Source organism: Pterocles gutturalis, unplaced genomic scaffold (genome assembly GCF_000699245.1).
Source record: "Pterocles gutturalis isolate BGI_N339 unplaced genomic scaffold, ASM69924v1 scaffold1322, whole genome shotgun sequence".
Classification (NCBI taxonomy): Eukaryota; Metazoa; Chordata; class Aves; order Pterocliformes; family Pteroclidae; genus Pterocles; species Pterocles gutturalis.
The window spans coordinates 94,917-112,815 of NW_010112429.1; the positions used below are offsets into that span (position 1 = coordinate 94,917).

At 39.3% G+C, this 17,899-nt stretch overlaps 1 protein-coding gene across 4 annotated transcripts in view; it reads right to left on the reverse strand.

Moving 5' to 3' along the window:
* The window catches only part of MYLK (myosin light chain kinase), a 152,582-nt gene that overhangs the window by 90,765 nt on the left and 43,918 nt on the right, over positions 1-17,899 (reverse strand). For all 4 annotated transcript variants that reach the window (XM_010074025.1, XM_010074026.1, XM_010074027.1 and 1 more), the window contains 2 exons: positions 17,538-17,672; positions 11,387-11,539 (listed from right to left, as the gene is read on the reverse strand). In XM_010074025.1, the coding sequence (XP_010072327.1) occupies positions 11,387-11,539; positions 17,538-17,672 (288 nt within the window). The remainder of the gene's footprint in view (positions 1-11,386; positions 11,540-17,537; positions 17,673-17,899) is intronic.

Sequence of the window (17,899 nt, forward strand, 5' to 3'; positions counted from 1 at the left end):
TGCAAACAACTTTCAGTGTTTAGTCTTACAAGAGATTTAATTATACTCAAGGAATCTGTTTGCCAGAATTATATGGTTAACTGCCAAATAATGCCTAGTCTGAGCCATGCAAAAGAACTGTCTCCACAACATTTACCATTTATGGTGTTTAAATATCATTTTGGCTCAGAGGCTAGTAAGTCGACTGAGCTGAGGCGAATGCTTAACTCAAAAAGCTCTCTGTCTTAGCAAGCTCAGAGAGAGAAGCAGCAGATTCCACTAAGATTTCTCAAAGCAAGACTCAGGTTCAGACACAGATCTTGATCCTGAAAGGGTTTCACCTCTCCAAATATTTTCGATGTAAATAAATCCAGCTGTTACCAGATCTCATGTTAACAATGCTATCAACTCAAAAAAACCCCTAGATTTTGTAAGGCAGAAAATTGCTACTAGGACACTCATCTGTCTTTCTTCCCAATAACTATTTTTCTGTCTCAGACCTGAAGCAATATGGTCAAAATATTTTCTGCAAGTTTTCCAAGAATTACAAACTTGATTTATACTGGCATAAAAAAAATGAGACCTCTATGTTCCTGATAGATGCAGGGATGTTTCTTCTTTATTAAGGATCTCAGGTTGGTATGCCATTTTGCAAACTTAGGTCATGAGAACTAGATATTTAATGACCTAGGAGCATCCTTTACACATTTACCTCCCATCATTTATTTCTGCAGTTATAATCTGTTTTTGTAAATGGAAGGTGAGATTTAATTATCCTGGGGAGATGTTTTCACTGAAGAGCTGGGCCAAGTTATAGTCTGGATATTGTCCCTTGCATTACACAGAAAAAACTGTTAACCCAGGACTGGCAATGCCCCAAGCCTATACTAGTCAGGGTGCATAAGGATATACAAAGGAGGCCAAGTTCCACTTCATCCAGTCTGGCAATGTATTTATTTTACACCAGTCTTCCAGCCCTATCCTGCAGCTCCTTTTCCGAGTCTCCCTCTGTATGGGATACCACCAGATCATGAACATTTTCACCTCTGCTTTGTGTACTCAGTTTGCTCTGCAACCCACAGCATTTGAAAGGGATGCCACCCCAGAAATGCCACTATCAAAAGGCTAACTAAGCCAGTAAGAACCATTATTTGAAATCTCAATTTGGAGTGCAGGAGACAGAGATACAAAGCAGCCAGCAGATCACTTTGCAGTCAGCAGACTGAATTCCTCAGTGACAGTCTCACTGGAAGTTTTTGCAGCCGATGTGGTGTTTGCTTTTGCCTTCAGAAATGTCTGCCTTATTAATGACTAAACCTGTTTGCAAGTTATTTACATCAACTAATTGCTCTTTTGTCACCACCAGAGACAGCAACTCCATGGAAGGCCTGAAAGCATGTATACCTACTAAATCCATTTATAAGGCAGCTCAGCTGGCCCACTGCTAACAAATTCCCCAGCATCAGATACCAATCTGACATGGAGAACTGCAGAAAAGGTTCTTCATATATTCTAGATCAAGCAAGATTAGCTCTGCAGTGAAAATGTGCATACTGTTGAGGCAGAATTTCACCTTCACATGTACAGTCTCAATTTTTTCTGTGGCTGCACAGGTAGAATTTAACTTAATTGCAATGTGTCATGATGTATAGAGATATCACTTCCATTAGAAAAAAAACCCAGGTTGTGCATGAGCTGAAATGCAATGGAAGCACAGTAGGAACAGGCAGTCACATAAAGTGCAAGTATCCTCGAAGATGCCACTGATATGAAGAGTTACAGCCCCTTCAGCCCTTCCCCTCTCTGGCAGATCCACACTGGAAACAGAATAGTTACCTGTGGTAATATTAAAATAGTGCTGCTCACTCTGTTGAGTGAGTGGTCAAAAGGATAGTGTGGTAAGAATGCTTTTAAGGGACCCCTCAAATAAGACTCAGATTGAGAGCAAGGAAACATTTGAGATTAGACTAATGTAAAATGAAAACAAACAAACCAACCAACCAACTAGCAACACTGTATTTCCGGGTAAAAGTTAGTGTCAGAAAGGAATTCCAAAGCAAGGCTTGTTTGGCATTTAAGTCCAGAAAAGATAAGGCTGTTCTAGTGTGGCATTGCTTGTGGTCAGTTGTCTCTTCTTGATGAATTTATATTAAAATAATCTCTAAGACATTACCCAGGACAGAAAAAGGCGAAGTCTGTGTGTGTGTGGACCAGCAGTCGGGGCCTGACTAAAATGAAGCTGCGTGGAAACAATCTCCAGTCTTATAGAGCTACACAAAGCTCCTGCCCTCTGTTCCCTTCCTCCACTGCAAAGGAATGACCTGCTCATTAGGGCTTACACTATAACCTGCATTAAGGCACTTAGACATCTTTGTATGGCTCATTTTTACAGTCTGTAAAATAGATACCTTATTCTTCTAAAAGCAACATGTCACTGCTTGACAAAATTAGATCTCAAGAAGTGCTAAAGCAGGTGTTAGAGCGGTGTATCTACCTAGTTAAGTATATTTTCTATCCCAAATGTACATGCAACAAATTCTGTTTTGCTGCTTCTGTGGTGTGGACATTTTTGCCTTTTAGGGCAAGGGAACTGCATAGACTTGCAGAACTACTAAGGACAAGGCAGGACCTGCTGCATTTCAGCACAGGGGCCCTATGTTTGTTTTTTCAGCTTTGTTTTCAGTTTGGTCAGCCATACTAACCTAGGGACTCTGCTGCAACCCAGAGAGATGCTTGAGCAACATGCTGTTAAATTTGTAAAACTAAACTGAAGAAACATACCTTTCAGAAATTGACATCCTTACTTGACTCTATATGCCAGCTTATGTGTTTGAAATTTTCAGATTTCCCTTTAGTCACCTAATTCAAAGACAGATGTTTCCCTTAGGCAAACCCACCTCCTCTTTTCCTTAGTTGGACCTTCCTCTCCTACAGTCCTACTTCTCCCCTTGCATATGCTGTTCATAAAGCAATTCTTTAATTCTCACCTTTACAGCTCTTCCTTTTTTGCTTGTGATGAATAGCCCCTGCTTATACACTCACAACTCTTCTCCATGGTCCTCCCATTTCCCTATACTTTTGGTAATGGTATTCACAAAAATATTTATACTGAACAGAAACATGCACATCATCCTGCTGTCAAACCAATTGCTTAAGTTCACTGAGTTCTTTGATTATGAGCCATTTTTAAATTATTATTTTCCTGAACAAATAGCAAAATGCTTGTGAGACATCCTCCGTTTTTCTGTAAGTGTTGGCCAAGCTCCTGTTCTTATGCAAGAATCTTTCTTCTGTAAGTGAAATGTCCATGAGATTTTTGCACTGGAGTATATCTGTTTGTCTGTCTATACGTTTTACACCAGATGATAATACAAGGTATTCCACAGCTTTCTAAATACTGTTAACAAGTCTGCTCCCAAATCCAATAGAAATTAATAGAAAGGGACAAAACTCACAGTAACAGAAGTGCTAATTATCTTAAAAAAAAAAAAAAGGCACAGATATATCCTTAGAGGTTGTCTTGCTGCTTCTATAATTTTAATTCTAATGTTGGGAAACAGCTTGTTTAAAGATGTTGTGGTGGGTTAACCTTGGCTGGATGCCAGGTGCCCACCAGGCCCTTCTATCACTCCCCCTTCAGCAAAAAAAAAGGGGGAGAATAAGATGAAAAACTTGTGGGTCAAGATAAAAGCAGTTTAATTAAAGCAAAGGCCAAGGCCATGCATAGAAACAAAAGGTAAACAAACAAGTTATTCTCTGCTTCTCCTCAGTAAGTGTCATCTGGTCACTTCCTGGGAAAGCAGAGCTTCGGTATGTGTAGTAGTTGCTCCTGGAGACAAACGTAGTAACAAGTGCCCTCCTCCTCCTCCTCCCTGCCCTTGGCTTTTATGGCTGTTCTGGACCAGCCAGTCCAGGTCAGCTGTCCCGTCTCTGCCTCCTCCCAAGCTGTGTTACAAATACCCTGCCAGCTGCCAGTGCAACACTCAGCACTGTGAGGGCTGCTATGGGGATACTAACTCCGTCTCAGCCAGACCCCATACAGATGCATTTTACCTTTTGATTTATTGTTTAAAGGCAAACATCAATCCTACAGGTAGGCTTCCATTTGTGACTCTTACTCTGCTTAAATATGAGGCACTAGAGATGAAAAGCTTAGATGTCAGAACAGGTAATTTCTAGCACTTAGTTAGGCATTTTACCTGTGATGTTCACAGGTATGTAGTGTTTTTAATTGTTACATAACCAGTCTGCAGACCAAATTTCTCTTTGGTGGGTACTGCACCTGATGTATTATGCCTGATGGTACACAAGTGACTACAACATTCATTTGGTCTTTGTCATTTTTTTAGGAATATTTGCATGGCAGCACTGCATTTTGATAAATTGAAGTCAATCTAGCAGTCATGGAAAGGAAGATCGGTGAAACTAGGTTGAAAGTAAATTCATAGAAGTAACGTAAGCCAGGTGATTTCTTAACTACGCAAGAAAATAATGAAAAAGGCCAGAAAAATGACTGCAGACAGGAATGATGCTTAGTGTCAGAAACCAAGCCCATTTTCCTCCAGAAAAAAAACACACTACATCCAATTCTCAGATGCTTTGGGACCAGTTTTCAGTGATTAATTCTAGTTAGGGCTTCCTACCATCCTACAGCTTGCCTACCTCAAATCCACCTGCACAACAGTCATTTCTGGAGAGTTTTATAAATTGAGCTAATCCAATGAGATGGTTTGATAGCTGTCTGATTTCCCATTAGCTAATCCACGTCAGCTGCTCTTGGAAACATTCTTTGTGGTAACATCATGCCCATGCTTTCAAAATTACTCTGACATTTATTCAGTTTACAGGTCTTATGTGTACTTTAATGACTTCCACTCTTCAGCTGAAACCTAGAACATTATTTAATTTGGCAATCCAAGTTGGGACAATTTACCCCTTGGCCAATACAGGGCCATTCCTAGGGCAGTTGCAATAACCATCTGTTTTCTGTCATTCTGGAACATAATAACTTAATGTTCACAGCATGTTCACAGCAGACCATCAGATGTAGGGTTATCTTTCTTCTTTCTTTCTTTTCTTTTTAAATTAAACGTGTTTTGTTTTTTTTTTTTTCTGTCAGCATGTCAAGTTTGTTTTTCATTTATTAGAAATATTCATGCAATTCCTGCCATTTAACTTTTGCTCATTCTGCAAGCACTCTTCCCTCATTTGCATCCAAATTTGGTTCCCCTTTTACTGGAAATGGTTTGTACCAACAAGCTGTCTTTAGAGAACATTGTTTATATCAATGGCACAAATCCTATATCATTAAAAGCTTCCACACGTTTTGCTTTTGTCCTTCATTTTTGGTCTCTAGCCAGCATTGTGTTTCATGTGCTGAAAGAAGGCAATTTAAAAAAAAAAAAAAAGGCATTTCAGTCTTATGAGGATTACAGCTGTTCATGACCCATACAGAGTGCTAGACTGAGAACTTTGGGTCACTCTTGAAAACACTGGAACAGGTTCTTTGATGGCTAATATTAACCTTGCTCACTACAGTTTACTTCTGACCTGTGAACACAGTAACAAAACCCCCTCCCTTTTACTTAGTGCTCCGAACCAATTTTACATAGCCAAATGGTTCCACCAGGCTACTGGTCTGGAATGTCTTTTGGACATTTAACAAGACTAAACTTGTATATTTTGGGAAGTCTTCTATGGTCCTTTATGTTACACTTGAAATACAGCAAAATGCTTTCAAATAAATAGTGGCTTTGAAAAGCTGTCACAAATATTTCATCTCTCTAGGCAAGTAAGACATTATACTTCATTTACCTTAGGCAGAAATATATATCTCAGAGAAACAAAGCTCTAGCCTCTCAATTAAGTCTTCAAAGAGAGGCTGCTCATTGCAGTGACAACCTTCCTTAAAAGAATAATATCTAAGAGAGGTCATTCTGAGACAGAAAGAAAAACAACCCACAACCTAAAGACAGCATCTCTCATGACTGGAAGAAAAGACTCCTACCTGAAAGCCTTTCTTCCACCTGGTTATATTTTATGGTCCCACTCACACCAGATGGAAGAGGGATAGGAACAAAACAAACTGGTTTTCCAGAAAGCATCTCCCTTCACTGCTCTGATAACCTGGTTTCAGCAGAGACTCTGACAGGCTTTCAGATGACTCTAATCTGCTTGTCCAATGATCAATGAATGACTACAGTAAGCGGATTTTAAGGGCTACAGGCTTCCCAACATAGACGCTTATGCTGGGGAGGCTGTACTAAAAAAACAAGTGTGAACAGAAAGTGGTGGGGGAGAAAGGAGAACAGATGTGAAGTCAGGAAAGTGCACTGCTGGCAGGGAGGGAGAAATGAGATCAGGAGCCAATAGCAGGAGCAGCAGTATTTGCTGAATGGTGTTTGCTCACCAAGGGAGGCAGTATGAGGCCTCTATTCAAAAAAAGCAACGTGCAGAAGACTAGCATCAGCAAAATGGGCGGCTGCAGAGTATTAGAGCTCACAAAAGTACCTTGGCGGCAAGCCTGTGCTGCTGCTATCACCACCCACACTTTGTGCCCTCCGTCTTGAAGTCAGTGATGCTGCTGTCTGGTGGGAGGAGGCTGGAGAACTCTCAAGGAGCCTGCAGTCAGTCAGATATTTTGTCATCTACTGCAGAACTACAAGACAGTAGGACATTCTCCTACGAATCAGCCCTCTTGTAACAAGCACTCCAGATTGATACCATACCTAGAGAAATCTGGAAAAAGCACTTAACTGCCTCTCTTACATGCAGAGTCTGTTTGCAAAAGAACAAAACCTTCCTACACACAATATTAATTTGTTTTGAAACAACAGTAGATTGAGCCTGTCATGTGTCACATCCTTATTCCTGTTCTCCTGCCAGCCTGTAACCTTGTGTAGTACACCCAGGTATTGGTGTGTGTGTCAGGTGGTTAAATATCCCTTTGACACATCTTTTCTACCAGTGGATCTGACCTGTAATTCCTTGTCAGTGATTAGTTAACTGACAGAGACAACCACATATCAGGCGGCTTATCTCAGGTATGAGGCAGACCTGAAGAACAGTTACTAAGTCTGGGAGCTGCCTTATCCTCCAGCTACACCCGTTATTACCACTAGTTTTCTTGCCTATATACTCTGATTGTCACAGCTACAGCAAAGCAGTAACGCTGACTCACTATATAGGCACATCCAAAGTAAATTAACCTCTCCTCACCTCAGCTTCCTATTCATAAAAACTGATTAAAATGTTCAGTCACCCTGATAAAAAGCTGATTAATATAAACATTCAACCTCAGTATCTACAATCACTGTCCATATATAATCACAGTACTTTTCAGGTGACCTGAATGTACCCTGCATATCCCTGTTAAGGAACTGGGTTGGTGGTTTTTTTTGGGTTTTTTTTGTTTGTTTGTTTGTTTGTTTTAAATAGGATGCATTTTAAAAGTGGCTTGTATACTTACTTTCGTAGAAAAAAAACAATATGGAAAGTGTAATATTAAATGGGAACACCAACCCAATTGCCTACCTTGCACATAAAATAACAGAAACAACTCAGTCATGAGCACACTGTTTAAAAACTTTTTTAAAAAATTGTCCATCAGCCCCAAAGCCTCCCAAATTCTGATTTTCCTGTCTGTAGAAAATTATGCATAAGCTTAAAAGAAAAAACTTATAACATCTGCAGAGCAGCAAATGGTATCATTCCAGGAACCACGTAATAATCTGGACCACGTTTCTCACCTCTCAGGTCTTCTTGCATTAGATTAATTAATCTAACATTTTATCCAGTGCACCCCACTCACTAGAGAGTTCAGTTAGAAAAAATTCTCATGGTAAAGACATTTGTTAGGCTGGTTTTTCAAAGAAGTGCTGCTCATCCTCTGTAGTTCATGTCTACCTGTATTTCAGCTGTAAGAAACCACTGTCACAGGGAAGACAACTGTCAGGACTCAATTTAGTCTACTTAGTCTTTTACAAAATTAGCTTCATCTTGATTAACTTTGTTTCTCCACAGACTAAGTAATGGATCTATCCCAATTTACTCAGCCTTCAGATTACTTCCTTAAGTGATCTGAAGATGTTGTTTTCTTGAATTAAATAAGAAGAAGACTGATTAGTTTGAATTTTTAAAGACCATTGCATTTTTTATGCCCCATCCATATGAAGTGTGGGACTTTTTTAACATAGTGCCAAAAGCCTCCTACAAACAGCTAAGTACCTTCAGCATTTTTCATACAAAACCAGGGAAGCTCTGAGGTTGCTCAGCACTAGGCAGAATTTATCCTGCTTGATTATAAGGAAGCAAAAAACAACCATAAATGAATCTGAGACTGATGACTTAGAAGGAATGCTATGCTACAATAAGCCTAGCTAGTTATCCGGGGCCCAATGCAAAGCATACAGAAAGTACTGGAAACCCCCCCCCCCCCCGTGTTTAACAGGACTTGGAACAGTAGTCCTTTACAGGACAAAGGGCCTTTAAAATGTTTCCTACAATAAACCCACAAAAGGAAATTTCCTTTGACAAAAACAAAACAACAGATCTTCTGAAGAACAAAGAATGCACAAAAGATGATCAGAAAACATAGTATATTGGCAGACAACACCTGTAACCTTCTAGCAGGTTTAAGTATCATCTTGTAGTGTAATTCAAACATGAGGCTTACATTGTGGTTTGTTTTTTTTTTTTCCTTCAAACAGTTTGTCACTGACTATCCTTGCTGCCAGCACGGGACTTTTCTGAGTTACCTGTGAGCTTAGTTTAATTTAGAAGGTATAGCTTTTTGCCTTTGTAAAATAAAATTGAATTTTACTGTTAAGACAGACAATTCACTCCAGGTAAAGTTTCCCCAAGGATCACAGCAGATATGCTCCTCCATGAGACCCTGCTGCCTTTGAATAGCAAAGCCAAAAATGGCAATATGAAGTGAAATGTAGACCCAGACAGACTCAGAGATTCATACAAGGACCACAGTAGCAAGTTAAGGAAAATCTGAATCCTGACACTGGTCTGATACTGATGATATGCCAAGAACATCTATTCCTTCTTAGATTAAATACAAATTACTTTTCACATACAAAAAGAAAATGTTTTTCTAGCAATGAATGAACAGACTGAGCAGTGCATGAAACCTGAAACCTTAAATCGTCTTGGAGACAAAAACTGGAGAGACACGGGTTGCAATTCAGAAACAGTTTTTACAGACATTATTTCAAAAATCAATGTCTAGTCCGTAGAGGATTTTTGAAGTTTTCTCTCTTTCTGCACGTACACTGATTTCCTGCTATAATCTGTCTGTGAAAGCTTAGCAGCAGCATTCAGTCTCAGAGAACTCTAATGCCAATAAACATTTGCTAGAGGGTTTGATGGAAAATATATAAGAACAGATAAGAGACTTGGAAAACACAATTTAAAATTTGATACTATTTTTGGCAGGCAAATCCACAATTGATCTGAATTTTGGGGAAAGTTACTGTAATCCTCATGGCAACAGGGACATAATGAGTTTTAGGAGGAAGTGGAGGGGACAGCTAAAGCTGTAAAAATGTTGAAAATGTGGCTTCACAGCCTGTCACGCATGTTCTTAATTCTACTCTTGTTCTTCCCCCCACATTCCATAACTCCCAGAAAACAGAAGTGGGTGCAAAACAGAGGAACAAACTCCCCATAATATCGGCAGTGTAGCTTTCTAACCCCACACTAGCTGAAGTGCGAGAGGAATCCAACTCAGTGCATCAGCGACTACGTAACCTGAAATAGCTTAGCAGAGTACACAAACCTGGGGAAAGGCTAGATCACTGTTGCTCCCATGTTAGCACTGTACGTCAACCCTAAAATAACTCAGAAAGGAGTAAGAAAGGGGCTGTCTTTTTTGTTTCTGTGTTCCAGTGAAGAATTAGGAGATCCCATGTCAAATAGCTCCCTTGAGGTGGAGTACTCTTGATTGGCCCTTAGCTAATGCAGATGAAATGCTTCAGAGAAATTATGAACGACAGCTTTGAGAACAGATTAGTGTCAGGCTTATTTTAAAATCAGTGTTTTCCTACTTGGTGCCTTTTTTTCTGGGGGGAGGGAGAGAGTGGGGAAGGGGCAACTGCATTTCCAATTCAGTAATCAAGAAATTAACTCATAGGTTTACCAGAATTACTTTGTTTTCATTTTAAGCTTGTCTAGGGTTTTAAGTGGATTCATACAGACAGAATAGGGGCAGGCACATCACTGAAGTGCTGTAGACAAACACCACAGAACATTGTCAAACCAAGACAAATCTTGGTATCCCAGGGATCAGGCTACCTTTCCCACTAAGCTGCATGTACAGATTTGGGGCAGGTATTATTTGGTCCCAGACAAATGGAATAGTTCCCTTGGCAACTGTCTCAGCAGTCTGTTAGATAGGCAGTGCCAAACTATTATAACTTTGGGAAAAATAATTTGCAGATGAAAAATACTAAATATTGACTGTAAGAGGGAGGCAGAATCTGAGGGAGAGGGACTGTGGAGGGAGGGGGCTCATCATCTGCAGCCATAAAATGAAACAACTGTAAAAACTGATGCCAGGTGAGATTATAAGAATTAAGTCCATAATGCTGATTGATACTACCTCACTGTTCAATGTATCCATGGGATTCTGCCATCTCTTGTCTTCATTATGATCTCTAGTCTTTACGACTGTGTTTGTTCAGATCCTAGTGCAGAATTATGGCATTCATGGACAAGTCATCTGTCAAATCAGCACTGAGGGTATCAAATTATTGATATTTGCAAAGACGGTGCTCTCAAATTTCAGAGACAACAGATCACCTCAGTTGCTTATGACAACCTTCTTCTGGTACTTTCACTACCAAAATTCTGCTTATTTAGAGATATACTGCTCCCAATTAGCTGATACATACCTCTTCAGAATGATATCTGACAAATTCTGGTAGCAGAACAAGAACACTGGCATTTGCTATCATAATTGCAGTCCTTGGCACTGGTCTCTGTGCCCTGCTTTTCAAAAGGAAACAGTAGCATCTGCCTCCTGACTGTAACACCCTCTGCCTAATTGGTGACGCTGGTGATACTACGCTCATTTTTCTTTCAGCAGTGACAGTACTTTCCTGCGCTGGTACACCTCTTCCAAAACTTAACCTCACTACTCTGTACCACACTAAGTGCTTCTTGGTAAGGTCAGAGCATTAATACCTTTTTCTGAAACATACACATTACTTCATGTTTCACAGTCCCTAAGCACTTAAGTTGCATACACTTCCAAGGAGAAGAAAAGGTATCCAGCTGAAAAAAGCTTAGAAAAAACATGGAACCCACTTACAACAACCTCTCTTAAGGATGAAGATAAATTTTTTTTAAGATTACAGCTGATATCATTTCAGTAATTATGGCAGGCTAAAATATTCACCTTTGACTGTGACCTGAGCACTGCAAGATGCCTGTCCTGTGTTGTTTTCAGCCAGACAGGTATAAATGCCATCATCTTCTGGTAGGGCATCTTGGACAGTCAATTTTGCAACTCCATCTTCAAAAGTGGAATGGGCATACTGAATTGGTTGGTCTGCCAACAGAAAGGAAGAAAATTGTCTTAATACAACAGCCACAAGTTTCAAAAGCACTTATTGTTTTCAGTGAAATCTGCGTGCCTAACACCAGTCAGTATACTAGAGTGCAGTGCCAAATCCTGCTCTCTGGTGCACAGCCATGCTCTCTAGTGATTACAAACAGCAGCATCTGAAGCACAAAGCAGAATATGGTTGACAGACAAATCTTGCCATTAGGTTCACTGGGTGCTCCCTTGAGTAACAGTAAGAGAAGGAAGGTTTATCTTTGTATTTTGAATAGATTCTCTTTCAGGTGGATAAGAAAATAAATGTCTTGTATGTTTGCTTCAGACATTGCCTCCATCTTGTACTTTACCTAAAACTAGATATTAGCGTTATTGTTTAGATGTGCAAAACCTGTTGGGCATGGAGAAACACTTGAAGTCCTCATCAAGTACTTTGTAGTGGAAGATATTCCAAGAGAGACAGCAAAATCCACAACGGAGCCAAGAGGCTGATTTACACATGCAGTCAGTCTGCACTACAGTATGTACGGTCTGGTAACAGACAAGTACAGTCTGATCTGTGGTGATGTGACTATTAAAGAGCTTCATTTTAAGAAACTGGTTCCTTGAACTGTTTTGGAACTTGCTTAAATGTTAGTGTAGACTGGTTACAATTGACTTGCTATTGTTTCAGAGACTGTCATCGATCTCAGCCTTACTTTCTGAAATGCTTCTGCAATCTGTTTTCCCAATATTAAATAGTTTCCACTACTGACTCATCATTGGTTGCTTTCCCAGTGTATGCAGTGCTTAAGAGGGCCTGATATCTGTGCATAAGTATCATGCTGGAAAAAGAAATTAGGGTCATCTAAGACAAGGGGGTGAAACTGCAGAGAAATTGCGCAGGACTGAATCAAAGACATCTGTCACTTGGAAAATCATGGTCAAAAGGAAAGATCAAAATTGATTTTATCGCAAAAATTATTTTAAAATATTAGGACAAAAGCTCTGGGGTTTCTAAGAACTAGCTCTGCACTATGAGCAGGATACATTAAATAATGGGACACATTTTTCTCTCATCTCTGATTTTCAGCACTAGCAAACTCAGAAGGCAGTCATTATCTATCTAACTGCATATGAAGTTTCATTATGAAATACGTACATGTGCCAAAATCAGCTTGATCCAATACTTCAAAATATTATAAAATGTAGTAGATGATCTTGTTCCTTTACTTGTCTTAGAAGTCACTGTTAAGTTAGCAAATTTTCTACCACATGAAAAACTGGGGTGAACATTTAATCAAATGCCCAGAAGACTTCAATTTTAAAATAAACTCTACCCACCCTCTTCACAGGTCACAGGTATTTATGACTAGTTCCTCTGAGCTCCCTTTTACTCAGCTACACACAGACTGTTGTAACTATTAGGTCCAATCACATATTTTTTTCACGCGGGAATAACATTCCATTCAAATATGTATGTGTAGAGCTGAAGCCCAAGCAGACAAAGCTTTCTGTAAGAGCACATGGGGCGCTGGACTGTCCCTCTTCACAGGTCACAGGTATTTATGACTAGTTCCTCTGAGCTCCCTTTTACTCAGCTACACACAGACTGTTGTAACTATTAGGTCCAATCACATATTTTTTTCACGCGGGAATAACATTCCATTCAAATATGTATGTGTAGAGCTGAAGCCCAAGCAGACAAAGCTTTCTGTAAGAGCACATGGGGCGCTGGACTGTCTTCCTCATCTGTATTTTTTTCATGCGGGAATAACATTCCATTCAAATATGTACGTGTAGTGCTGAAGCCCAAGCAGACAAAGCTTTTTGTAAGAGCACATGGGGCGCTGGACTGTCTTCCTCATCTGACTGACAGGGATCCTGTCTGTGATTCTGACATTGAAACTATTAATGGTACCTAATGATGCTACGATGATTCAGAAATACACTCAGGATGAAAGGAACTATTAATAGTACCTAATGATGCTATGATGATTCAGAAATACACTCAGGATGAAAGCGGCATCATCAAAAATAGAACAATGCCTTTTTATTTCTGTCATAAATAAGCAAATGAATAGGGTAAGTGTTCTATGTAGAAAAAGAAAATGTGGTCTCCTTCACCATGTCCTCAAATTTTGTCAGGGCATCCTCTTTTTCACTCCAGCTCCCAAAAAAACTGTGACTATTTTTTAACACTGTTCACAGAATAGTGAATTCACTTACAGAATGGCCTTTTCATCAGACCCCAGAAAACAAACACAAGTATGTCAGCCCTGAGGAATAACCTACAGCAAGATTCTAAATTATGTCCATTGTACTTATATCTTCATTTAATAAAAACAACCCTCCCAGTAGTGAAATGTTCTTTTCTCTAGAGACAGAACAGTCAAATCTCCATGACAGCTTGGCAGCAGGAACAATAACAAAAAATACCTTTCTGCTGGCATGTTGTGCCAGAAGAAAGGAAATTTTCCCCTGGCCCATTTATTAAAAGCTTTCTGGACAGATCAGAAAGCTATCCTAAAACCAAACACTACTCAGAGAATTGTTATACTAAAGTCATGGTCATATTCTTTTAAAATTCAGCAGAAAGTGGCTCAATGCAACTTAGGGAAAAAAACCCACACAGAAAGCATATTTAAACTGCAGTCATATAAGCCCTATTGCTGCAGTTTAAGTTACTAATAAAATATTCAAAGAAGTAAAGTAAATTGGAGTTACATACTGAAGTGTTGTCACAGAGAGGACATGCAAAAAGTTCTTTATAGGCTTTGGTGAGGCCAGAACTAAAACACACTTTCGGGGAATTTGCCAGTAAATCAAGTGAAAATTCATAAAGAAACTTAAAGGGCAGAGTGAGAGCAACAGGACAAAAGAACTGTCTTGAAAATGTTGGAAAAAAACTTTTAAATCATTAAAATGGGAAAAAAGTATAAGAAAGAAACTGAAGATGGTAGAACCGCAGAGAAGAGTAAGAGCTCAAATAAAATCCATAGTTAGGTCAGGTGGCTCTTATTTGTGCAGTCTCTGTGAACACGGAAAAACTACTCATCCTCACAGATGCTAAGAAGTAATTACAGGCAATGCACAGCATACATCATCTATTTTTGTCCTGGTTGACCTGAAAAAGAGGCCAATCTATATAATGGCTTGGAAAGTGTTTTAAATTCATATATGCAGTCACAGTTGGTAAAAATGCTCAATATCTAAAGTAGTACTTGTATGTAACATTGTACAAGAAGTTATTGCAAGTTTTGTAGTTCTCAGGTGGTGTGGATTGCCTGAAGTTCACGGGAAGGCAGAAGCACACAGGCTGTCCAGTATTAAGGGCTGGCTAGCCTAGGAGTCAGACTGTTCTGCTTTTTTTTTTTTTCTTTTTTTTCTCTGTTTCTCAAAGCAGCCTTCTGTTCATGTGATTGCCTGGAGTTCACGGGAAGGCAGACTGGGCAGCACACAGGCTGTCCAGTATTAAGGGCTGGCTAGCCTAGGAGTCAGACTGTTCTGCTTTTTTTTTTTTTCTTTTTTTTCTCTGTTTCTCAAAGCAGCCTTCTGTTCATGTTTCCTATTATTTGATAACTTGGTCTTTATATTCATTATTTCATCAAGATATACATACTTTTCTCACTATTCCTTTCAAAAATTAATTCTAGTTTGTCATCATTGTCATGCTTGGAATACAATTTGCATTTGATATTTGCTTGTGACCTTTACACATCGTGTCCCATATGATTTTTATTTCTATGGAGTTCTGCAAAATTGCTACAGTTTGAACAGTAGTGTGATTGCTCTCAGCAGATTGCTTTTTCCTCTGCCACAGTCTATCAGCTGTGTACTTGAAAAGCTTTATATTCCAAGCATGGACAGCAGATTGTAATACATCTTTTTTAAAAACAAAATTTATCTGCCTGCCTTAAATTATATACTATGAATATAGTGCTTTCTTCATATGGCCAGTTGATGAAAGACTCCGTCATGTCATTTTGCCAAAAACATTGTTATGTCTGCTTGGAGTAGTATTTCAGGACTAGAAACACAACATTCTTTGTTATTTTGTAATGGATATATATATGAGAAGTTTGTAGTATCTAGCTAGCTGGTAGACAGGAAGGAAATGTTTGCATTCAAATGGATATCACAATAGTTATTTTGATCCTTAGGTAAAATAATGACCCTAAGAGTGTACATGGAATGACCAGCTTTAAACTACTGTTTATAATCCATTCAAGTTCATATCAAAATGCTATATATGTATCACAATCAAATGCAAGACAGAAAAACATTAAAATTTAGTGGTATGTTTCAGGAGTCTGGAATGAAAGTAGTGTGCTTGTATCTTTAGAATAATATATAAAGTCCCTAATTTTTCTTATTAGGATAGTTTCTTGTGCTTCTGTTACTCAGACTCATCCCTGCCTTTTGATTTAAGAGCAGAGTTAATGCACTGGCTTTCACCTAATGGTTTGAAATACAACTATCAGAAAAAAAAACCCAATTGCTTTTGCCTCCTTGTGTTCTTGATCCAATTGCAGTTTGGAGCTTGGATGCAATACAAGCACAGTTATACCTGAATAGGGGCAGACTCTTGTGAGGTTAGTGAGAAGAAAGGTCAATGCAGAACAAACATCCTGAAAAAAGGCAGGAGGGCACAGTGCTTACTGGAGGCCTACAGAAACATACACAAATCTTGCATAGCAAAACAGTGATTCTACTCATGTTTGCAAAGGAGGAACTGCAGAGCAGCCTTCAGACAGAGAAACGAATTATTTCCAATGGGAGAGTGTCAGAGCCTTTACTCACATGTTTCGTGTTGTAAATAAAGCAGTGGCCTTTCTATTCTAGACATGGAGCTATTGGGAAGGGGAGCAGACCAGGCTGTGGGAACATACCAGTCTCAAGGTCAGAGTTCATTTGCCCTGCCACCTTTTTGAGTTATCCTATTTGCTTTGAGTAGCTAAAGAAAAACAGAGATCATGTGCAAATACTTAATCTTAAAACAATCCTGGAGGAAACATCTTTCTGTCAAAGTATGTATTCTTTGTCTTTAAATCACACGCACACACGTACACCCAAAGATAGATAGCCTGGAAGAATCTGCGAAAAATCAATTGCACTTCAGGAGTAATAGAGGTGATCAAGGGTTAAGCTGAATAAATGTATCTAGTGTTTAATGGATAAGGCTCTAAATGGAAAGAGTCCTTAGCCAAGGTGTGTAGTCCCTGGATCTCTGAAATAATTTGGAATCTAAGCAAAACGCTCATGTTTGGGCCCAACTCCGATATTAAGAGGAGACGTTTAAGGAAACTTTCATGTTCAGTTGTGTAATCGGGGCAGCGTAGATTTTGCAGTCTGATAAAAGTAAAAAAAAAATTTACTTATCCTTTTTTTTAGTCAGCTTTAGACAAGTGTTAGAATCTAAAGGAACATATTTATAGCAGAGAAGCAACCAGAAAAGCTGTGATTTTACGATCTTGGGGACATAGCTGCTAATACCAATCGTGATCTGCCCAGCCGATGGAAGGGTGGAATCGGGCATGGATTTCCCTGCTGCTGTTACAAGTGATATACTGCACTTGTTTTGCGTAGATCTTCTTATCCCTGCAGGATCATGATGACAATCGATTACTCTCAGAGCAGAGGCTAGTGCTAAAGGAGTGGGGCTAGCACAGGATTCAGCACGAAATAGCAACGGAGACTTTGTTGCAGCATGCTGAAAAGCTGTGTTTACCAAAACCCAGGAAACGCATCTGCGTACAATCTTGTCAACAGAGTCCTCTCCTGGACATACTGGAAAACTGCAGTAAGTTAGAAAACAAGAAAACCACCCTTTGTGCATATTATGTGCATACAAACTGTTTTTCTTCAAATATTCTGGCGGATTATATTACAGTGATTTAGCGTGCTTTGTGCAGTATTCACAGCCTTTCTATGCACTGATCAGAGCAGCATTTGTGACTGTGGATGTTAGTGCATGCGTGCACATATCGCAGACCCGGGGATTCCTTACCATTGAGAAGCCATGTGATCTGAGGCACAGGTGTGCCTGCTACACAGCACTGCAGCACAAAGTCTTGCCCTTCACTCACAGTGCATCCTTTCAAGACACTGGAAAAGCATGGAGCAACTTCTTGAACTTTAGGTCCTTTAAAATCAAAATGAAAACAATTCATTTAACCCAAATTGACAAAATTATCTTTACAACTTGGTGACTTTTTCTAGTTATGTTTAGGTGACACGGCTGGGCTAACAGATTCATCCCATGCAAACAAGCATAAAAGAAAAAAAAAAGAATGAAAACCATGATGAAATGTCATATTGGGAAACAGAAATAGCTTTGAGCAACGTACTGGTATAAATCTCTAATCTACA